The sequence below is a fragment of the Ctenopharyngodon idella genome, chromosome 19 (genome assembly GCF_019924925.1).
Source record: "Ctenopharyngodon idella isolate HZGC_01 chromosome 19, HZGC01, whole genome shotgun sequence".
Classification (NCBI taxonomy): Eukaryota; Metazoa; Chordata; class Actinopteri; order Cypriniformes; family Xenocyprididae; genus Ctenopharyngodon; species Ctenopharyngodon idella.
In genome coordinates, this window is record NC_067238.1 from 29,053,687 (window position 1) to 29,071,208 (window position 17,522).

A 17,522-nucleotide genomic window follows, 5' to 3' on the forward strand; every position below is an offset into this window, starting at 1 on the left:
CTGAAAAATCGCAAAGGAGCACCAGTTTGTTTTGGCGTGTGCGGTTTGTTCCATTCTCCTGTGGCTGCAGACTACTGGTCTACTGCCGGTCCTTTTATTGACTGAATCTCTCACTGTGAGGAGGGGGAAAAAACGACTTTGTATTATAACCGTATGGAGAAAAAAAATGTTGGCAGCGTTTTTTATACAGCACACTTTTTAAAAAGAGAGACGGTCCTGACCACAAGTCATAAACCATACTTTATTTAAACTGGCGTTCACCCATTATTTGTTCATAGGGCTTTCTGTCTCACAGAAATAATGTTCCAGCGCTTTCGGTTTTGGGGGGAGGGGCATGAGGACTTGGATAAACTGTTGCCAGGTGTTGTTGCCATGACATTCCATTATGCGATTCCACACTGCCTTGATCAAATTGGAGGTGTGAGTATTCTAAAAAATTATTGAGAATGATGATTTATCCTTGGGTCCTTCTTCGTCTGTCTTGTGTTTTAAACTTATTCACAAAGTCAGTGTTTTCATTCATACTTGAGAAAAGACAGAACTCATATTTCATATTGTTAATTTTAATTTAGCAGTTAAAATACAAAATATTATGGTTTCACAAACAGGGCTTAGATTAAGCCAGGATTAGGCCTTAGTTCAATTAGGACGTTTAAGTAGCTTTTATAAACATTACTGATGTGCATCTTGAGACAAAACAATGGCTCTGACATATTTTAAGATATGATACTTTCAGTTAAAAAGGCTCAAACATGCATTTTAGTCTGGGACTAGGCTTTGTCTGTTAAACCGGGCAAACTCGAGTCACCATTGGCTAGTATTATTCGCCAGACTTTTTACATGGAATACAAGAACAATGCAAATGAAAAAATTCTACATAAATATAAATTTCAAACAGTATTAAAGTCAACTAAACAGTCTGTAATAAAATAAGGTCAAATAATCAAACAATAGCACAAATAAACACAAAAGAAAACAGATTTAAATGAAATAAACAGTGCTTTTCATGTAGATCTAACAGTAGTTAGATGTAGAGTAGGTACAGTAATCAAAAGCACTGCATATTCTGCACTGTATAAATTAAATATAGAATATTAAAGTTACAAACCTTATTCAGTCAAGAGCATTGAGTGATTTTTTTTTTTTTTTAATGCAGTGAGTCTGTTGTTTGATTAACATTAAAAACAGACAGCAGCAGGAATATTAGGCTGCTGTCACTTTAAGACTAATGCGCAGATCCAATATACTGATATACACACGTTTACTTTCTCAACTCTTTACGTTGAGAGATATACCGACCATGTTTATTAGGATACCTGGGCATTTTGAAATCGTGAATATGCAAATTAGCCCCGCCTCCTCTCATACCAGCTCAGAGATCCACTCTGTCAACTTTACTGTAAGTAAACGCTGCACAATGGCATTGCTTTTTACATCTTCAGACACATAACGCTAATTAATATGATTAGTTTTAAGGAGAAAATACTCAGCAATGGTGTTGACTTATGAATTGGTTTGCACATGGTTTGTCTTAAAGGATTAGTTCACTTCAGAATTAAAATGTCCTGATAATTTACTCACCCCCTTGTCATCCAAGATGTTTATGTCTTTCTTTCTTAAGCCAAAATGAAATTAAGGTTTTTGAGGAAAACATTCCAGGATTTTTCTCCATAAAGTGGACTTCAATGGTTACCAACAGGTTGAAGGTCCAAATTGTAATTTCAGTGCAGCTTCAAAGGGCTCTACACGATGCCAGACGAGGAAAAAGGGTCTTATCCACTGAAACTGGGATGGTGTAGAGGATGACATGGGGGACATGGGGGTGAGTAAATTATCAGGAAATTTGAATTCTGAAGTGAACTAATCCTTTAAAGCATTTTAAAAACACCACATAGACATATAAACAACATTAAAAACTTGATTTTCACCACAGGGTGGGCTTTAAAGTCGCCTCTCGTGAAATTTGGTCGCATATGCGACTGATTTACTCGCATTGTAGAGGGTTGGGACATTCAATACCAATTGAGAGGCTTCTGCACCAACATAAGCAGCATCAAGGAAGACCTGGCAACAGTTGCCATTAGTAATGCCGTTAAACTCCACCTCTTTTTGCTTCTCGTGCTGAGATGACAAGTCCATCACGTAACGCTCTGAAAGCTCTCCAACGCCAAGCTCTGCCCTGAACGACCCTCTCCTGGCAGCTTCCTCATTACCTTTTAATGTATTCATGCATATTCCTCCTCGCTGGTAAGGCCGTCTTGTAATGAGAGGAAACAGCGAGCCGCTCCGTGCCTTGGATCACGCAATCCACCCTTTATTTCGATTAACAAAACAACTCCTGACGCATGTAGAAGGCAGGATCACCTGGGTAGTCGCCGCTGAATTTCCTGCAATATGACAGAGAGAATATTGGCGCGTCAGTGGGACACCTCAGTGACTCTGGGAGACGCTATCATTATGTGTGTTGGCAATCACGAGAGCTGAATTTTGTGGTGGAAAATGAGGGAGGCCATGTCAGCCTCACTAGCGTGTTGTGAGTGGCCTGAAATGCATCCGCTATGAGAGTCGCATTCTGTTTACCGCAGCGGGGGGCAAACATGAGAGCACGGGCATCGTGCGGCACGGTGAAATGAACAAAATACATACATTATAAGTTGGCCGCTCTTCCTTCTGGAAATATAAAAGAAGCTGATTTCAATATAAATAGAACAGGGAGTGTGTCTTTACATCTACTTTGATTGTCACTTTTCAAGCCGTAAAATACCCAGAGGCCTTTCCGTGGCCTCGCTTATATGTCAATGCTAATTTTCCCCCGTTGCCAGTGGTAACACATTGGGGAGCCTTGATTTTCTTCCTCTGGTCATCGAGCTTACGTTTTTCTTCTCAGACAGCTTGAAATATCTCTCAATGTTGGGCAATCAAAAATAGGAGAACATCTCAAATCAGGTTCTCTGCAGGCTTAGAATCAACAAATGATGTACAGTATTCATTTTCACTGATAAAAAGTATCCCGCTGTGTCTTTCTTGAGAGGTAATTTCTCCGAGTGCCCGTATTGTGTGCGCGAGCCCATTGTGACTACGGCAGAGATACTTATACAAATTCACGCCGCAAGCAAATCAGTCTCGGAGTTTTGATAGAAGTGACATCGGTCCGTTTAAGAACTCAGGAGGGCGTAATCTGAAAAAGGCTAATTCAATACAACTTGCCAGACAGCCACTTTCAAGTATCAAATATTTCGAGCTGTCAGCCGTCGTGGTTGGGAAGCGCAGATGCATACAGCTGTTTCGTAGTCTGAAAATGACCCCTCTCAGTCTCTATGCCCCACTCTCTGACTGACACATTGTGCTGGATAACTGCCGGTGCTGCATCGCGAGCGGCCCGTCCAGCATGTGGTTACCTTTTCAGCTAGTGCACTCACCTATTCAAGGGTTACTGCAGGTCAGGATTTCAATGCCTCAGTTTCACACCTTCTCATGTGTCCTTTTGCTTGCAATCTCTGTTTCTTAGGGATAGGGGTCCAAAAACATTGCTTTTAGAGTAGCTTTACTCACATGAACGCTGGTTTTTGTTTTCTAATCATTTACTGCAAGTACTGCAGTGCACGCAAATGTCATTGTTTTGGATGGGAGAATTGTGGATTTGTGGGTGCAGCTGCACAATGCAAATGGATGTAATTATATGTTTTAAATGATAGAGATAGCAGAGCTGATGAGAAATACAGTGGGGGTCCAAAAGTCTGAGAATACCAGGGAAAATTTCTTCTTTAATACATCATTTGTAATTGCATATTATATTGTCAGCATAAAGGAAATCTTACCTTTTGGGTTACACTTTATTTTAAGGTGTCCTTGTTACAGTGTAATTATACAGTGCAATTACCTACACTCTAAAAAACAACCTAAGTTGGGTTGAAAATAGACAAACCCAGCAATTGGGTTGTTTTAACCCAGCGGTTGGGTTAAATGTTTGCCCAACGTGCTGGGTAGTTTTATTTAACCCAACTATTGTTTAAAAATGACTATATGTCTGGCTTAAAATGAACCTAAAATAGGTTGTAAATTAAAAATCAGACACACAATTTCTAGAGGCAACAATAATAATCAAAAGGTGAACGTTTATTAATAAGCAATTTAATAAATGTTTATTGTTTAATTATTATTCATTAAACTTATTAATAAATGTTCGTTTATTAAACATATTAATAAACGTTATTTTCCAACATACTTTGGGTTCATTTTAATCAAGCAATACAGTAATTTTTAAACAATAGTTGAGTTAAATGAAACTACCCAGCAGGTTAGGCAAAGATTGCCCAATTGCTGGGTTTGTCCATTTTCAACCCAACTTGGGTTGTTTTAACCCAGCATGTTTTAGAGTGCACCTTTTGTATAATGGAGCGAACTGGAAATTTTAAATATTTCCCCAATTTTTACCTCATTATCTTTTTTTAAACCAAAAATTTGACATTTTATATAATGGTGTGATTAGTGAATTATATAAATATTAAATATTTTTCCATTTTTACCTCATAACTTTAAAAAAAACAAAAACCTTTTAGCATGATTAGTGAACTAGAAATCTTAGAAAAATTTAAATCTTAAATATTTATCCATTTTACCTCAACTTCTTTTGTTTAAATCCTACTTGGTTGCCTTAAAATTTTGAGTTCATTGAAATTAAAAATTTGAGTTAATACAATGAAGGCGATTTGGTTTCATCAACAGAAACTCGAAATATTATGTTATCTGAACCACATTAATCATCTAAGTTGATTTGACAAAAGAAAAAATGTTGTGATGACAAATCATGAAAATAATTTTCTACAGTGTAAACTGCTTATTTTCAGATTTAAATGCAAAACATATATATTTATATTTTTCTATTTGGTTTCAGGCTTAAGGAACTCATGATGTGATTTCTATTTTTTATAACAAAAAACTTCAGATAAGTGCCATTTTTGTTGAATATGATTTTCAGCATCTGCAATAATTAGTGTTAACTCTCAGCTTTCATTGACCTTTAAATATGATCAAATTTACCACAAATGATCCAAAAGTATTATAAAAGCACTAACATGTCATGTTTTTTTTATACATGAGCTCTAATTTGTCCATTTTTGTGTGTGTGTGTGTATTCTACATTGTTTTTAACATACAGCTTATTGAATGCAAGAACGTAAATAAGGTGACTGAGCGTAGACAGGGCAGAGCGAGCGAGGAAAGACCAAAATGACAGGGAGTTTAGTGCCGAATCCTTTTAGTAGACCACTGACACATGAATGAGGGGAGAGTGAGAGAAAGAGAGAAAAAAGTAGACAGCCAATTTGGGAGTAATGCAACTAAAAACAGACAAGTGTAATTTCATCCATCTGGACAGATGTGTAAAAGCGCTCCTCAGAACATTCCCCATGATTCCCCCTGATTGATCTTCCCCCGGACTGAAACACCTATTATTAGCCACGAGCCTAATAGCACCAGGATGGCTTGCTGCTCTCCCAGAGGCCAATTCTCTGGTCATATCTCACTCACTGCAGCTGTAGAAACTGAACAGAGGTGACTGGGAGAGGAGAGGAGAGGAGAGGAGAGGAGGACGGATGTGTGGATGAGGTCCTTCATATTCAGTCAATAGAATTCTAAAGCCGACGTGTCAAACAAAACAATAACATTGTTTCATCCAGGTTTCCATTGTTATTTAGGAAGAGCATTTGCACACCCACCTGATTATGCAGTGAGGAGATGCTGCTGAAACAAAACGAAAAGAGTGGCAATCATTGTTATCAAATCCTCACAGTTATTTTAAACAAATAGTTTTTAAGCTAAATTTTTTACTCCAAAAGAAATGTTTATTGAAGGCCAGCTGTGAAACATCAAACGATGCTGGTTTTGCTTGAATAGTCAAGAGGGTTTTGGACTCCACAAATGCTCGCCTTCTTCCTACGCTGGTCTGCTGGCTTTTGGAAAAGAAGGAAAGCAGTTGAGAGCTTGAGATTGACAGCTCACCACCCCGGCCATGCCATTCAAACCGCCACATGTCCAAGTCTGGTGTGATCAGATCCATTTTGATCCAGATCCAAACACGAACAACGTTCCTACTGTCCTTCATCTTTGCTGCTCTATATGGAGATGATTTTCAGTCCCCCCCACGCAAATCTACCCATACCTGCATTTCTGTTATTTCAATGCCAGCTCTCATGTAGTGTGTGGAAAGCTCCTTTACTTTTGCCTCTCGGATGTTTTGTGTGATCATCCTGTAGAATTATTTCACTGTATATTCAGCATTCTTTTGAACACCCTCTCCTTACATTGATTGAATGAGCTCCATGGTTTAATGCATTTCCAAGAGCAGTTATCACTGTGATTGCCGGCGTGTGTTTTGGTAGAATGGGAAAATCCTAAAACCCTTCAACTGAAATGGCTGTTAAAGTTTATGAAAATAAATGCTGAAGGGGATTTGTTTTGCACAGCATTAACAAGCTTGTATGAGCTTTAACAACATTTGTTCAAATGATCTTATGAATAAATTCACAGATTACTATTATTTGTTTATTAGTTTTGTTTGCTTTTGCCTGTATTTTTACACTTGTGTGGTTAATGTTACTCCACAAAAGACCAAGATATAGTTTAATGGTTTGGTTAATGCTTGGAAAAAAAATTAAAAAATATATTTTTTCATGATTTAACACATTGTTTCTTTTGTCAAATCAACTTCAATAATTAATGTGGTTCAGATAACATCATTTTTTGAGTTTTTGTTGATTAAACCAATCGCCTTCATTGTATTAACTCAAATTTTTAATTTCAATGAACTCAATTTTTTTAAGTCAACTTACTTTTTTAAGTTGAACCAACAATTCTTTATTTCTTGCATGTTTTTTTTCAATCTACACAAATAATTTAGCACCTTTGGTGCCTTCACAGCATTTAATCTGAAATAAATGGAAGAGATGTTGTCTTCCATTAACCCTACAACCATTAATTCATCATTACTATGCAAAAATCATGCGACTAATGTTTTTATACACTTAAATATGCTTAATAGAGTGTCTGATAAAATACATAAGTCCTCACTTACGACTTAATGTATAATGGACTTGCTATTTCATACTTGGAGTTTAATTCTCTGCAAATATTTCAGTAATCTACCACCTTTACTAATACGGCTAAATTAAACAGCTTGTGTTTTTAAGCATTAATTTTTGGCGACCAGCCATTCTTTGGCTTCACAGCTCCATTGGTGTAACTGTGCAGTCTTTTTAGCTCCCGCAGAACCTTTTGTGAGTGAATTTCAAATGTTCTTCATCAACTAGAATGTGGAAGTTTGTAGTTTCAGGCAGTCTTTGTATTTTGCTCGTCATTTGTAATTATTAAGCCATGAACAGAAGCTTGAGAAACGCACGCAGCTCCTGCAGACTGGTTTTCATGTGAACCATGGCAGGAGAATGAATGTGGTATAGGCACAAGGCGGTTCTCCAGGTGTGACTTTTTTTCTCGGCTGTCTTTACGCCTCATCAAACTCACTGTTCTTGAGTTTCAGGCAAACAATTAATGTCCATGCTTCATTGTTTGTGCCACTTCCTCACCTGACCTCAGGGAAACTTCTCCTTAAATCACACGCAACATCAGCCCACCAAATCCCAGCACAAAACTCCATGAGCTACAGCATTATTTTTTTAATAAATTAATATGACCTTTTTGTTATTATTGTTGTTTGACACCGCAATTCTCAGCTGTATCCAAAAGGGGAAAAATCCAAATATCAGTACACAGTTAAGCAAATACAATTGCTATGTTTTGTTGTATGGATACATGATTAACACACAAAGAAACCGTAACCATGGTCCCTCGAATCAGATTAGCTGGACCAGCTTCAATCAAAGATCAAAATCTATCAGAGCCAGCTAATAGCAATGATTATAAATAATGACTATGGGTGGATAAATAGCTCAGGCAAATGTAGGACACAGCAAAAGCTTCAGACAATGCGGACACGCATTCAAGGTAAATATGTACATGTAACTGGGGGAAATGTTTTAGGCTAAATTAATACGACATGGAGCAGACATCGCCGAGGTAAACCACCTGCCCATGCAAAGATTCATATGCAAAATAGGCCACAAGATCTACGTTTCACCTAAATATTAATATAGCCATTGATTTCACCCGCTTTGAGAGATCAAAGTGAAATCAGTGGACTAAAAAGATGCTGTGAATGGGAATAAACAAATGAGCGTATGATGTTGTGATAAATTATTTTCTTACGCACTCCATTTTTAATTCTATCTAAGCGTTGATTTTATATGGGAACATGTTTCAGTTATATAATGGTTGTGACGCATACATTTTGGAATTATTTTGTAAATGCAAGGCTTCAGTTGTTAACGACAGTTAATTTGCATTTCGATATCAGTAGCAATAATAAACCACACACACATATATATATATATATATATATATATATATATATATATATATATATATAAACGTATATTTCTTATCATTATGCTTATATAAATAATTCTAATTCTAATTCTTAATAAATAATTCTAATTCTTATTTCGTTGTTTAAGGTACAGTTGTCAGTTTAACATTTACAGGTTACTGTCACGCATGAAAATGACTGCCATGCTGATCTCCTGCTGTTAATATTTACGAGTTTCCCCGTTTTGGCGAGCAACGACAACTGGTGCTGTTGCTTATCAAAATTATGATTATAGCCTATGGTTGTCTTGTAGCTAGTCTTGTAAACTTGGCTTTTTTTCACCTGTGAAATGTCTGGACAAGGAGTGTTGGTTATTCGAGCATCTTTTTTTTTTTTTCCCGCACGGTTGTTTACCAAATGCGTGTTGTGGTCGGCCACTGCACAGCCAAATAACAATAAAGCATGTGTCTGTCATGACACGAAAACCTACTATTCGTTGGGTGTGTTTTCAAACTGTCATAACAAGTAATATTCTGACAAACTCCTCCCCGAGACTTTGTGGATTACACGTTAAGAAATATTATCAATATACGAGGCGAATGACAATCCACTTGTCAAAATTAATAATTTAGGCTAGTATGTAGGCCTATTATTTTATTATTGTGCGAATTTATATTTCAAAATGTATTAACACTTTTAAAAAAAGGGTTATTGAAAACGGTAATATGTGAACAAATCTTGCTGTGATATGCAAACAAGAACAAATTGCACTTTGCTTTACATTTAGAATTTATTGAAAATGTGTAATTATCTCCGGTGCACATTAGGAGCCCATTATTTCGAATTCAGTGTTGAATTCAAAGCCTCAGAAAAGCAGCTAACGAAAATTTACAAAATGAAAGGGGACTCGGCGCAAGGAAATAAAGTGTATCTTTGTTTGCCCCTCTTTGTTTACCGCGGGATTTTTTTTTTCTTTTTTCATTTTACTAATTCATTTCAATGGCTTTCAAACTGGAAAATGGAAATGTTGCTCTTGCCCTCTATTTCAGCAGCCGCGTCCTGGCAACAGAGCAATTTTCTATCATCAGGGATAAACGGCATCGAACAGTACATTCGGATAAAAAAGCCTGTGATTGCTGGCCTTCCTGTCTGTCATCTCTCTAGAAAATCCTCTCCCCCAGACCTGAGCCGTGTGCTGTCAGAGCTAATAATGTCTTCTATTAAGTCGAAAAAGAACCCAGAAAAATCCCACTGTTCTCAATTGTACAACATTCTCAAAAGATAAAAGATATTTCAGCAGAGCCACCTTCATTTAGATGAACTGAAAATTAATGCTCATAAGAGGCAACGTGCGCCTTTGTGTTGGCTGCAATTTTGCATTGAAGTACCCTTTCAGGTCTGTGTACTACAGCCTTATGTTCTTATTTTCTAGAGATAAACAAACTTCTTTGCTGTACATTGGGATGATATATCCGATGCAGTGCGTCAAATGCACAGATAGCTACACAAAGCTAATGCTATATGACATTATGGCTATCAAAAAATGGACCGTTTTGCTATGATCTTTAGGCCATGTTGACCAAACCGTGACCACTGTTAGTGTGAAGTTAATCAACCTACCAGTCAATTAGGTGGAGCTTTGAGCAAGAATATGACACGGGAATTTCCAGCTCAGAAACACAGGCCTATATTTCGATATAGCCTCTGCTTTGTGGTCAGTTTATTTGGTATAAAATTTCAAACATTAATAGGCTAATGATTAAGTGACTATTTTTTAATATTCAAAAAGTGTTTGCATAGTCTATGTTGTAATAGAATTTATGCATATATTTAATAGGTAGCCGATTCCTCCACCTTTTTTCGTCTTTAGCCTACTAACTTTGTTTCCAATAAATGAAGCAACTTCTCCGAATATGTTTACCGGCTCAGTTAAATATTTAGTGAAACAGTCCTGGAATAAAATCCGTGCTTTAATATGTGACCTAAATGGCAGGGAGGGGTCTGGTGATATTTGTTCTCCTCTCTTGATTTCTATTATAGTGATCTCGTGCAGAATACCGACAGCTGCGCGTGCTATCCATCTGCCTTCGCTTTGCCTCGCCACTTCCTCTGTTCAGCAGCCATGGAAATCCGTCGACGCCTGAGTGTCTGTGTACAGGCTTGAGTTCGGGAGAGAGCAGACACGTTCAGCCGCCTCTGCTGGACTGACAACGCTATATAATCCGAGCCGATCAACATGTCTGTTCGGACCAATGACAACAAGATCCTGCGCGCTTCGGAATGAAGACGAATCCATTTCAAACTAGTTTTGTGTTCAGGCTCCGATAGGGCTGCATGGATGCACTCGAGCGCCGGCATGTCCACACAGATCCCCGCTCTTTTTATTTTTTGGCAGATTTGTAATTTGATGCTTATGGGTTTTTACATGCATGCTTTGCTATAACATTTAATATTCAATAATAATAATAAAATGCAACACAGTTCATTTTTATTTAAAGAAATTTAAATTAAGATTTTTTTTTTTCAGCGATAGCCTAAAGAGTTGGTTTTGCTGATATTAGACGCCACTATAATACAAAAATTAAAATATATTATTGTCTTTTTTTTTGTCCAACAAAAATGTCACTTATTTTTTAAAGCGTCAATTTTAACTTTATCAAAACGGTTAAGGTGTCCTCAAAGACACTAATACGTTGATTTTTTTCTATTCCTCCGCATTTTTTCATTTTCGATATTGGAATGCAATTTATGTAGAAACATAACACCATTTACGACCATTCAACAGCTTGTAAATAGAGTTTTAATTGACATACGCATCCTGTGGTCAACAGATTCATTATGTTTTGTCAACTTGTGTCAAATTATGTTATAAATCAGTCCCTGGAAATATAACCATATATTATGTCCTTAACTGTGAAATATAAAGTGTCAACGCAAGTTTTATAAAAGGAAGTCATTTTAAAGGTACCAAACCATGAAGTCTCGATCAATTAAGCACTTAAAATGGCAGCAAGAAAGCATAATTGGAAGATTTGTTTGTACCATGCCATGGCTATCTGGTTTCGCTCTCACTTGCTTGACAACAATTTTCACACTGGACATGCAGCAGCAATAAATCAATCAAATTCCTGATCACTAATGTTAAGTCATTTGACAATTGCATTTAAGCAAATTATGACAGCTTTTTATCAAATTCAGAAGAAACAAAAACATTCACACATTGAGGATTGTTTAAACAAATGCTCCACGTTTCCTCTTACCTGCGGTACATTTCTTTTAAACTCGAAATATTTGATATCTTGACTAAGAAATCCACAAGCTTTCATAGCGACCAGATGCCTTTCTGTCTCTCCCAAGTTCAGTCCACCATGGAAAATGGTTATCTACGCCGCTTGTGCACTCTTAAATCCGGCAAAGTAAATAACATCCCTGGTAATAATAGCAAGGTACGCAGTTCTTGTTACAGAAAGGGAGAAAATTGAAACTAAATGCTGCATTTAGGGCTACCATTTTTGATAAGAGGATAATTGAGGCGACACTGGTGTATAATTAGCGGATAATTTATGCTATATCCACTTTTAATCCACCTCCCAAAATAAACAAGGTCCATAATCATTACAGACGAATTGTTCTTAATTTTATAGCGCCAGTCTGAATACAGTGTAACGGATAATCAAAGAGGATTTGGGTATAACTGATTGCGAGCGTAATTGCTTTTTCATTACCATTTAAAGTAAATTTATGCCATATCATGAGGAAACTCGTTGTCTATAAAATAAAAATTGAGTGAAATGAGAATGAAGAAAGCCTTGCAGTTGTAGGGTATATTTACATCGTGGTTTATAATGTGATCGCGATTTGCCAAACCACAAACTGCACTCGTAATTTGCATATATTTTCAACTGTGACTGGCTCGTGATTACTACAAGGAAAGGCTGTCACTAACCCGGGCCTTTCAGTGACTGGGGCTTAATTAAACCAGACCATATCTGGCGTGTTTATAGTTCACGTGAATCCTCTCTGAAGAGGCTTATGCTTTTTCACACTATTATTTTGACATCGCATATATAGAGAGCTTATATTTTTATTCTCTAGGCTACTGTAAATCACCTTATTTAGCCTATCTATTTATGTTGTGTTCTGTGTTTGTATTAGCTATTATAATTTTACTATTGTGATTTCTGCTGTTTTTTAAATGCATTGAGACATCAACGTCCATATAAAATGCCTTTTTAGTCGTACATATGGCAATATATTCGCTATATCCTACCTAAATCGATTCGATTTGTGTGGTGTTCTTGCGGTTTGTATGCTAAGCGTTATTTAGCACCTCAGCTGCGGTTACGATGCACGCGATTAATTACTTCGATGGCAGCGCTCGCGATATTGTCTCCGGAGTCGTTTAATCTGAGTGGGAATTTTGTGAATATCAGAGGGATATCCCAGCATTATTATTCTCCACATGGTTATGGCTACGGTGGGAGCTGTTAAGGTAGGTTAACTCACTGTGAAGTCTCAGCTAAAGCAGAGAACTGATGACGTTAGGTTGAATGACCAATCGGAAGGCGCTGCCCTTTGGAGACAAACCATTTTACTTGTAGTGGCTGCATCAAGTCTGGAAGCAAGGACTCAAATTTAACAGAATCCACCTTAAAATCTCTGCCTTTACTCAAGCCCACCTTCCACCATACCGCGTGAGAATTACAGGACAAAAAAGGATAAATTGTGGAGGTAATAACGCAATATCCCCTAACCAAGGAGAGAAAGAAACGAACACAACGAAAGGACTCATTTGGACTTCAGAGATAGGGGGTAAGTGCTCTCAAAGCAGAAAATTTGATGATGACCATGACTACGATGGCTGACGGTCTGGAGGCTCAAGACTCGTCAAAATCTGCTTTCATGGAGTTTGGACAGCAATCGCACTCACAACAGAGCTCTCCGTCGATGGCCGCCAGCCATTATCCGCTCCACTGTCTCCATTCCGGGTCTCATCATCATCATCATCAGCACGACAGCTCTCCGTACTCCGGCTCGAACTCATATAACAGGTCGCTACCTTACTCCTATGTGAGCCATCCCCACCACAGTCCGTACCTGCCGTCCTACCACAGTAACGCCAGCGGAACACAGACCAGGTTAGACGCCACAGGTAAGCGTATTAACATGCATACAGCTGTGTTTTTATTGTTGAACTAGATACGAGGAAAGCCGATAAAATGCAACAAGGATATACATTAAAAGTTCTTATCTAAAGCACCTTACCCGTTCCCTTTTGTTCTCGCCTAGTTTTGCCCGTCGTTTGTCAGCAATAACGCTGTTCTCAAAATGATTTATTGCGTTCCGCCAGTGATTCTACCCACCATTGCAAATTATAATTAGCATCTAATTGTCTCAGTCTCGACATGTCACTACATGCAATTTCCTAAATATGACAGACAATGTAATTATGCTATATATTGCTCGAAAGACTATATGGGTTTGTCAAAAAAAAAAAAAAAATCACATTTAAAATTCTTATAAATATTTATGTGCGGGAATCATTCCACAATATTCACCCTTTTCAGAACAGCAGAAAACAACAGTGATTGAAAATGGAGAAATACGTTTCAACGGAAAAGGCAAAAAGATCAGAAAACCGAGGACGATTTATTCCAGTTTGCAGCTCCAGGCATTAAATCACCGGTTCCAGCAGACTCAATACCTGGCGTTACCAGAGCGCGCGGAGCTGGCTGCCTCTCTCGGGCTCACACAGACACAGGTGAGATGTGGACTCATTTGCATTTAATAGTGAATTTTGGTTGAGTATTACATCTCACACAGACGCAAGTGAGATGTGGACTCATTTGAATTTAATAGTGAATTACGCTTTTTTTATTTTGGTTGAGAATGATATCTGATTTTTGTCATTAATAATGGTGGACCTATATCTGTTTATGAAGAAGATACATTGTTTTTTCATGTTAACTAAATTAGACACCTTCTTCACTTTACAAATAACCAACCCCACATTTTTTATTTGTCTTTCTTTTCAGGTAAAGATATGGTTTCAAAACAAAAGATCCAAGTTCAAGAAGTTGTTGAAACAAGGCGGTAACCCTCACGAGAGTGACCCTTTGCCCGGCTCCATCGCCCTGTCCCCGCGCTCTCCAGCCATTCCGCCTATCTGGGACGTCTCAGCCTCCTCTAAAGGAGTAAACATGTCTGCTAACAGCTACATGCCCGGTTACTCACACTGGTACTCGTCGCCTCATCAGGACGCCATGCAGAGATAGGCAACTAGCCCTGTTTTAGGCCAGAGGCCTTGACGTTGACATCTTGTCTTCGCCCAGTTCACGGTTTAACATCCCTAATAGAGACATATTGTAGCCTATTAAGGGGACGATTTCTTTTGAAGGATGAAGGCATGTGGTGTGGCGAAGCTCGACAATGGAACTAAATGTCAGTAGCATCTTAAACGGATTGATTAAAATCTGTTATCACGTTTGGCTGTAATCAAACACAATCATCACCAACATGAAATTGGGACATGAAGCGAAACGTTTTGTCACGCGCTTTGAGTCGCATTTGAAAACGAACTCAAACCTCCTGCGTTTATGTTTTTGATCATGCAAACGAAAGCAGTTTGATTGTAAATATATTGTCCGATTTTAGTTGTTAAAAACTTTTTATGTTTTGTCATAAATGGAGTAAACCATGACTTTAAGAAACGTGTCGTGCCTTTCTTTTTTGGGAGATATTACGAAAGACAAGCTTTTTAAAATCAATTATGAATTTGATTAATCTGCATTGAAAACATTTCTTAATTACGAAATATAAAAATACGACCTACAAACACAGTAATTTGTAAATAATCACCTCCACATTATATGGTATTTTTCTAATGCTCAGATATGAAGCAATAACAAAATGGCTTACCCGAGATGGTGGTTTCTCAAAGTGTTTTTCCTACAGAATAGAGCCGCATCTTGTCCATCTTGTCATTCTCTAGCTCAATTATTAAGGTATTGACAAAATGTTTTTCCCCTTTCTCTCTGCCTTGATCTGCGAGACGCTGAATGCCTTTCGCCACAGGATCGATTCTGAACAAAGCATCCAGCTGCAGTCTCGTTCAATATGAAGGAGATATTTGGGACAATTTATGGGTTTTATCCAAGAGAGGGTTTTTTTTCCATTCTCATAAATGCAGACATAATTAGGGTAATTTTTGATGTAGCCCGCTGATTACAGCGTTTTTACCGTCAAAGATAATTACCTGTAATTTTCTACCACTTTTAATACTAAAAGGCATCTTTATTTGGATTTGAAGTGGCAAAGACGAAACAAAAGATGAAATTATTCGGTTATTCATGTACAAATTGCCGAGGAGAGTGAACGCTTGGGATATTATCTAAAATTACAATGTTGAATAGAGAGACGAGAAGCCCCTGCAGCTGTCAAATCGTGGATGCCCCAGTCGCAGAGAATGGGTCTTGATTTTCTAAAAAGGTTTCCTCATCAACGGATTGGGATGGTTCATTTAAATGTTTGCTCTGCCTATAAGAATATAACATATATCTTGAAATGGGAACGGTCAAAAACACATTTGTCATTGGTTTTAGCAATCTGCACATAGTAATCTAATGTCTTCAACAACAAAAAAAGCAACTCTAGGTAAATAATCTTTGGAGGAATCATAAATGATTCCACATAATATTAAAAATAAAATGTGTTTGTGAGAGTTAAGGCCCCTACACATAAGCTAGGCCCCCTGACAGACTGTGACAGACATGAACAGACAGACACGATATAGCCGCGGATCCCGACATCCTCAAGACTAGGCTATACTGAGAATTAACCTAGACCAAGAAGCCATACATTTGTTTGGATAAAACACCAATACAAATCATGACCGGTTTACTAGATCCCAGCGTTAGTATGTCCCACGTTTTCTTGTAAAATAGCCTGCCTTCCCCAACAAGTCGAACTGCAGTTCATCACAACACCAATGAGCGCCACTCAGATTAGCCAACAACAAAACAACATGCTAGGCTAATGGAACAACACTTACCTTCGATAAATTTATTGTTTCGCATAGACCAAAATCTCTGGTTTCAATGTTTCAATAAAGATATCGTTGTGAAAGCGTACGGTCCTGTGTATACCGCTTGTGTTGAGTAAGCAAATCCAGGTGTGAAAGTGTTTGCACACCCCGACACCTCTTATATATTGCCTGCAAAATTAGCCGTTATTACTGTCACTGTTTAGCGATGGTGAGCCAGGGAAAAAACCGTCTGCAATCAAGAACCAGGCGCATCTTTGCAAATTATAGATAATTGTAAATGTCCAGATTATGATAATGGAGCTAATCCTGGTGGAAGTATAATTATTGTTGAGTGTTACAGTTGAGGGTGTCCAGTAAAGCTAACTGTCATTATTTATACACGGTTTGCAGTGAATTCGTTGAGTGGAAAATGTTCAGTTGGAATTTAACAAGGCTCTCGATATAATGGCATGGGATATAGCGTGTTTGTGTACGTGAAATAGAAAGCGAGGTAAAGTTAGAGTTGATATGGCGTGTATGTTTTGAGCGCGAAGCGTGCGTGCGCGAGAGCTTGGGGAGTGGGGGCGGGGAGGGGTATAAACAAAATGCATATTAGTACGTAGGCTACTACAATTTTCTCATGATCATGTCGTGGGTTTCTATTGGGTAGATATTTGTCACGTTGATTTGTTATAGGCTTTCACTTTTATATTAAACCATACACTATTTGTTTTATAGGTAGGCCTATTGTTAACCAAAAGTTCAGTATTCAAAACATGGCAAATACTAATTCGATGTGGGTGTTATGGGGAAACATGCACTATTTGTTTTATAGTTATTGTTAACCAAAATTTTAGTGTTCAAAACCTGGCAAATACCAATTCTGTGCGGGCGTTATGGGAAAACATCAGTCTCAAGTTATATATTTTTTTAAGTAGCCTAGGCTATGAACCGTGATGAAGGATTTTTTATTTTGAACATTGAAACGATCATCGAAGACTTGTGTGGAAATATATTTTCCAGTAAACTATAGGCTATAATAAATAGCCATGAAATTGCGCTGGGCCGGTTTTTTTTATT

The 17,522-nt window shown here is 37.8% G+C and overlaps 1 protein-coding gene and 1 long non-coding RNA gene across 2 annotated transcripts; one reads left to right on the top strand and one right to left on the bottom strand.

Moving 5' to 3' along the window:
* Nucleotides 1-547: 547 nt before the first annotated feature.
* LOC127501573 (uncharacterized) lies at nt 548-15,942 on the bottom strand. The gene is made up of 2 exons (XR_007926638.1): nt 15,338-15,942; nt 548-2,387 (listed from the first exon to the last, which is right to left on the bottom strand). It is a non-coding gene; the product is annotated as an uncharacterized LOC127501573 (long non-coding RNA).
* dlx6a (distal-less homeobox 6a) lies at nt 11,682-15,144 on the top strand. Its single transcript, XM_051873615.1, has 3 exons — nt 11,682-13,571; nt 13,987-14,180; nt 14,455-15,144. The coding sequence occupies exons 1-3, from the start codon at nt 13,259-13,261 to the stop codon at nt 14,692-14,694; spliced, it is 747 nt and encodes a 248-aa protein (XP_051729575.1). The 5' UTR covers nt 11,682-13,258; the 3' UTR covers nt 14,695-15,144.
* Nucleotides 15,943-17,522: the final 1,580 nt, after the last annotated feature.

Excerpts from the sequence above, each read along its gene's own strand:
- dlx6a (XM_051873615.1), top strand. The coding sequence starts at position 13,259 with ATGATGACCATGACTACGATGGCTGACGGTCTGGAGGCTCAAGACTCG. Across the intron at positions 13,572-13,986 it reads GACCAGGTTAGACGCCACAG|AACAGCAGAAAACAACAGTG; the intron begins GTAAGCGTATTA and ends CACCCTTTTCAG. Across the intron at positions 14,181-14,454 it reads TCGGGCTCACACAGACACAG|GTAAAGATATGGTTTCAAAA; the intron begins GTGAGATGTGGA and ends CTTTCTTTTCAG.